This window comes from Megachile rotundata, chromosome 14 (assembly GCF_050947335.1).
Source record: "Megachile rotundata isolate GNS110a chromosome 14, iyMegRotu1, whole genome shotgun sequence".
Classification (NCBI taxonomy): domain Eukaryota; kingdom Metazoa; phylum Arthropoda; class Insecta; order Hymenoptera; family Megachilidae; genus Megachile; species Megachile rotundata.
In genome coordinates, this window is record NC_134996.1 from 13,818,942 (window position 1) to 13,824,941 (window position 6,000).

At 38.3% G+C, this 6,000-nt stretch overlaps 1 protein-coding gene across 1 annotated transcript; it reads left to right on the forward strand.

Annotated features, from left to right (window-relative positions):
- The first annotated feature begins 1,017 nt into the window (after positions 1-1,017).
- On the forward strand, positions 1,018-5,057 carry LOC100879214 (uncharacterized). The gene is made up of 4 exons (XM_012295372.2): positions 1,018-2,132; positions 2,466-2,570; positions 2,726-2,905; positions 3,174-5,057. The coding sequence occupies exons 1-4, from the start codon at positions 1,321-1,323 to the stop codon at positions 3,259-3,261; spliced, it is 1,185 nt and encodes a 394-aa protein (XP_012150762.2). The 5' UTR covers positions 1,018-1,320; the 3' UTR covers positions 3,262-5,057.
- Positions 5,058-6,000: the final 943 nt, after the last annotated feature.

Genomic DNA, 6,000 nt, shown 5'->3' on the forward strand with positions numbered 1-6,000 from the left:
TTCAGCGAGCCATTCCGACACGTTCTCGACAGTAAAAACGTTTCATTATTCCGAAGTGTACTTTCCTTGGAAACTGGTTGTCGATGCGTGAATATCGTCCTGACATCTAGGCTATCCCCTTTCGCGGTTGTCCTTTCTTCCTTATTTTTCCGGCCACTTTCGTTCTGACCGTGACAAGATCGTCCTAATCTTGACATCTTGACACGGTGCTGACAGCTGAGTTCAATGGTGCATGCACATTATCGCATATTACGTTTATTCGAAGCTGGAGGATCTGATTCAGAGGTCAATGATTAAGTTGGAAGCTCCAGAATTAAGTTGAAAGATCAGGGATTGAACATGAAGGTTAAGAATGAAGTTCAAAGTCGAAGGTTTAAGTTTGAAGAATCAGAATAAAGTTCTAAGGTCCAGATTAAATTTAAAGATCAGAAATTAAATTCAAAGACGTACATTTTATTCTGAGGATCAAGAATTAGGTTGAAAGATAAAAGAGTTTAAGAATCAAAGATTAAGTCCAAAGATGAAAATCATGAAATCGTTTAAAACTTTAATAGCAGCATAAAGGAGAGAATCACTTTGAGGATTATTGTTCTAACACACAACATATATTTTTATTTTCACCGCGCCATTAAACACGTTAATTGCAGGCTTGTCTAAAGAGAAGTTGTAGAAATGATTTATCTTACATCTAACGTGCTAGGCATCCTCTAGTTCTCCACATGACCTCCGCCAGAAAACAGGGTCAGACTCTCGCCGCTCGCTGATAAAACACGGCATAGAAAGTTTTTTCACCCCTTTCCGTTCTTTGCTCACGTGCCATGAAACGACGCATAAGACGTTTTTCTTGCAACTCGAAAGAAAAGGGGATTTCACCATTGCCATGAGCAGGTTCTGTTTGGAAGTCTCTCAAATTTCATTTTTAAATCTAAGGTCTCAAATTCTTAAGTCTCCACATTCACAAATGCACAAACCCTTAACTCTCACGTTTTACTATTTCCAAGAGGTACATTAAATCTCTAATCGCTAAAGAACCAAGATGCAGCCTACGTAAGCAATAATCTTCACGTTGCAGCAATTTAACATCCGTCCGAATGCAATAGCCAAAAGAATCTGAAGAAATCCCGAAATGGCGAAAGCATATGATGGAACTAAACGTAGCGTTTGTCAACGGCAATTGGAGTGAGGCCTGGCGATTAGCAGACGAAATCTTCACGCTTTTTAGAAAACCCGTCTCGAGTTAAAGGTGTCCATTCGCCAAAGCGACTGTTTAGTCCAACAAAAACATCAGGATGGAAACAATCACTCCAAACTAGCTTCAAAATGTTCACACTGAAACTTCTACTCTTCGCTCTTTCGTCGAGCTTCTTAGAAGCCAATTTGGACCTTGAAGAAAATCCTACCGAGGACTCTATAAAGTTCTTCGAGGACGATCAATTTTCCGTACAGTCGACAACCACGGAGTCCACAACCATAGAAGCCTACAAGTTGACAGTGTCCATAACGGACAACAACGTCTCCAGAGAGTTTAAGCCTAGTATACACCTGGGTGAAATCAAGGAGTCTCGGATCAGTCCCTTCAACAACCTCCATCACATCAGGTTCGATAACGAGGTGGATCCCACGTCCTATCACCAAGTGAACAGCCTTGGGGTCGTCTACCAACCCGAATACCCGACCCAGGTTCATCAGGTGTCTCTCCAGGGTTCGTCAGAAGCCTCGGACGAAGACAGAAGACAAGTGCACGTGAAGTTCCAGGATTACCCTGCAAATGTACCCAAGGTTTATTACGGGGACTTAGTTCAGAACCAAGGATATCAGCTGCCTGGGAATGTGGGCTACGATCTCGTGGATCAACAGGTGTTTCAGAATGTGGAGAAGCCAGATCAGAACTCGAACTATAAACCTTCGAAGCAGGAGTTTCAGGGATTTTCGAATGATCCACTGAGGATGCAGTATGGATACCAGGATCAGGCTTATGAGGGTCTCAACGCGATTAGGAAACCGTTCGATGGGGCTGTTTATGTTCAGGAGGCGTCGTTTGTTAGGACCAAGAAGTTTCCGTATCCTTTTCTACACCCACCTGTTGGATATCAGGAGGTCGAACAGCATTCGAGCTATCCTGTTAGAGAAAGGTGATTTCTGTAGCTTTTCATTTTTTGCTTCGTGGAATTTTAGTGGATTCTATTTTTTTGTAGTTCATTCTGTGAGGCGAAATCTTTAGTATAATTAATCTAAGATTCTAGAAATTGAAGTATTTTATACTTTAACTAAATTGTATACAATATATACATTTTATAAACACTAAAAAAGTAAAAGTTATTTTATACTTTCAACGATATTAAGCTCTCAGTATCAACATACACTGCTGAACGCTAATAGTCACTTTCGACATAAAAAGAGTCGGACAAACAATGGAAGTCAATTAGCACCAATTGCCTGACTAATTACTCTGGGCTGGTTTCCAGAGTTTCACCATGGAAAAAGATTCTCCATCTCATCGGTGCTTTTTTACCCATCGGTTTATTGGTCGCTGCTTTAACTCCAAGTATCGTCAAAGTGAACAACACAACGTGAGTATTGCTAATTAAAAATTGCACCGCAAAATTCTTTCTAAATATATCTTAAATATGTTTCGAAATATCGAAAGACATGAACGGTGTCATTTTATATATCTGCAATTTTCGAAGTGTTCGAACATTAACGGTAAATAAATGGGTCTCCGCAGGGATCCTAATATCGTTTTATCCAAGTGGAGAGTTGCTGACTTACCTGTGGAACATAAGCAGGCACGATTCAGCGATTCATCGATCATTTGCGAGGAGAGATCGATTTGCGATGTGATCCTGGCTGGAGGAGAAGCTGGGTCCAACGCGTTGCAGAACATCCTTTGGAACATAGCGACGAGGTAATTAATATTCTGCGACTCGATTTTTTACATGATGTTCGATTATAAAAATGACTTAAGCAATGTTTAAAATTATTGATTGGTTGTTCTTCAGTTCTTCAAAAAAATGTCAAAGAAATCATTTTAACATTACTCAAATATAAAGAGCACCTCACTTACTGTACCTTTCTCAATTATCTTATTTGAAAGCAGCATATAAAAATCATAAATACATATGTCCATGTTTAATCATAATGCACATGTTAACAGCATATTGTTTTATTGTCAGAACATCGACAACAATAGCAAAGGAATGCGGTCTCCAAGAAATTTTCGAGGCGGTGAAGAAAAAGGACTGCACGAGCATCGTTTGTTGAGTTCCGAAAACTAGAAAAGTCTTTATCCGTCAAATCCGATAAAAATTCCCACGGTGAAAAATTGAAACCTGCCAACTTTCTCCGATCGTGTGATAAAAGGTAGTAAAACGGTCTCATAGAAACTCGACAGAAAGTAGTTGCACCTTCACCCATATCCGCATTACTCTTATCGAATCAATTATAGTAGAAAAATTGTATTTCTTGAACGAGTGGGAAATGATCAAAGTGATGACTTAAACTATCCCTAATTTTTCGTGGACAACAAAATACAGTAAGCTTGTAATACAATAACTGAATAATTTTGATGAGTACAGGAATGTAATGCAGTGCAAGAATAATGTAATGTGCAAGGATAATGTAAGGCAATGCAAGGATAATGTAAGGCAATGAAAAAATAATGTAATGAAATGCAAGAATAATGTAATGAATTTCACAGCACTTTGCGTAATGCAAACTATTATATTGTGGATATGGATTGTATCCTATTATTATTATTTGGGATCTTGGATAAATTATAAAAGCGGTGTGTCAAATGTAGGGATCGACCACGTGTTACCATATTGTTCGACCGTCGAAAGTAACCGAAAGTTGATCGAACGGGCCAGACACCGTGGAATTATTCGGGAATCGTTGAGAGCGTTGCAGCAAGTGAAAGTAGTCGTATAAGTGGGTCGATGTATTCTATGCCAATTTGACCCAGGAATTTATGTCTCCGTGACGAGATACGGGTTATCGGTGACTGCAACGAGCTTTCACGTGGCATCCGAACACCCGTTGCATCCGCGAAATACAAGTATGATAAATGAAGAAATTTCATACGGGTATTGAGAATATTTTTCAGAAAGTATGTCATTTGGTATTCTATTATTGCTACTTCGATTACGGTTTTTCACACGGTTTTTTTAATATTTTTTTTAGTTTCATTTAGTCAGTTTTTCTCTTCTTCCACTTTCACGCTTCTGCGTTTTTGTCTATTTGTTCGACGTTGTCGATTTTCATGTTTCATCACTTTTCCATTTTCAGGCTTCTGCTTTCTCTGTTCTTTCATTTTACTATTTTAGTTCTATCAATTTCACTTTTCCCACTTTCCTCTGCAAGCTTGTTTTATTTTTCCAAATTCCACGCTTTCGTTTTACGTATTCTCTTTCCATGTGGTCCTATCTTTCCATTTTCTGTGCTGTCACTCATCCTATTCTATTATTTTTCATGCTTTCACTCTCTGTTTTTTTCAATTGATTTAACCATTGTCTCTCTTCTATTTTTTACTTCATCTCTCACAATAGCTCCATTGTATTTTATCTATGAATACCTCGAAATCGAGCGATTTAAAATCCGAAGAACGATCGATACGCGATTTAAATATTCATTCGATAGAGAGTTTCCAACGATGGTGTCAGAAGTTCGAAATAATATCAGCTACACAACATGAATGCATTATGTATGAATTAAAAAAAAGATGGAGAAAGTGAAACGTGTCATACAGTAATTTTACAAATTTTTAACAACATTCCATAGTGATGTAACAAAAATTCAATTTATTCGTTTTCTCAATGAACATCGAGGTGTTTATAATTTACAACTTCTTTTACTGAATACCGGAAATGATCTAAAGAGGTAGATACCAGTCAAAATTTCGGGTCAATCTCCATTTTCACTCGAGGAATTTAAGGACCGTCGGTCACCGATTGATTAATGACCCGCTACTTAATTCGCTGCAACACCAAATTTCTTTCCGTTTCTTGCAATTAAACGCGTCTGTTTCATCCGGTAACATCAGACAACTAATTAGTACGGGTTACCAGCAAAATGTTGTAATTGGCTGCTTTCATTTCCGACCGCTAATTAGCATATTCAGTTGGCGGAAAATTAAGCTAATTTAGTAATTTGGTATGGTTTAACATTGATTCAGGGACTTTTATCTTCAGAGTCTGTAAATTGGGAAATTTATAAAATATTAAACTTCCAAGCCTCAGATTCCTAAGTCGCAAATCTCCCTAGTCCCAAGTCTCCCAAATTCTAAATTTCCCAAATCCCAGATCTTCCAAATTCCAAATTTCTCAAATTCTAAATTTCCCTAGTTCCAAATTTCCCAAATTCCAAATTTCCAAAATTCCAAATTTCCCAAATTCCAAATTTCCCAAATTCCAAATTTCCCAAATTCCAAATTTCCCAAATTCCAAATTTCCCAAATTCCAAATTTCCCAAATTCCAAATTTCCCAAATTCCAAGTTTCCCAAATTCCAAGTTTCCCAAATTCCAAATTTCCCAAATTCCAAATTTCCCAAATTCCAAATCTCCCTAGTCCCAAATTTCCCAAATCCCAGATCTCCCAAATCCCAGATCTCCCAAATCCCAGATCTCCCAAATTCCAAATCTCCCAAATTCCAAATCTCCCAAATCCCAAATCTCCCAAATCCCAGATCTCCCAAATTCCAAATCTCCCAAATCCCAAATCTCCCAAATCCCAAATCTCCCAAATCCCAAATCTTCTAAATCCCAAATCTCTCAAATCCCAAATCTCCCTAGTCCCAAATCTCCTAAATCCCAGATCTCCCAAATCCCAAATCTCCCAAATCCCCCAAATTCCAAATCCCCCAAATCCCAAATCTCCCAGCCCCCCAATCCAAAATTCCCCATAATTTGCAGCTCACAATTACTCCACTAACCACATCACTAGAATAAACGAACTTCGAGAAACGTAGAATTCGTCGTATTTAGGATTCTCAAACGAGGACAGCT

Bases quoted from the DNA above. Each gene is read 5' to 3' on its own strand.
- LOC100879214 (XM_012295372.2), top strand. From the start codon at position 1,321: ATGTTCACACTGAAACTTCTACTCTTCGCTCTTTCGTCGAGCTTCTTA. The intron at 2,133-2,465 runs GTGATTTCTGTA...GCTGGTTTCCAG, and splicing joins AGCTATCCTGTTAGAGAAAG to AGTTTCACCATGGAAAAAGA. The intron at 2,906-3,173 runs GTAATTAATATT...TTTTATTGTCAG, and splicing joins CTTTGGAACATAGCGACGAG to AACATCGACAACAATAGCAA.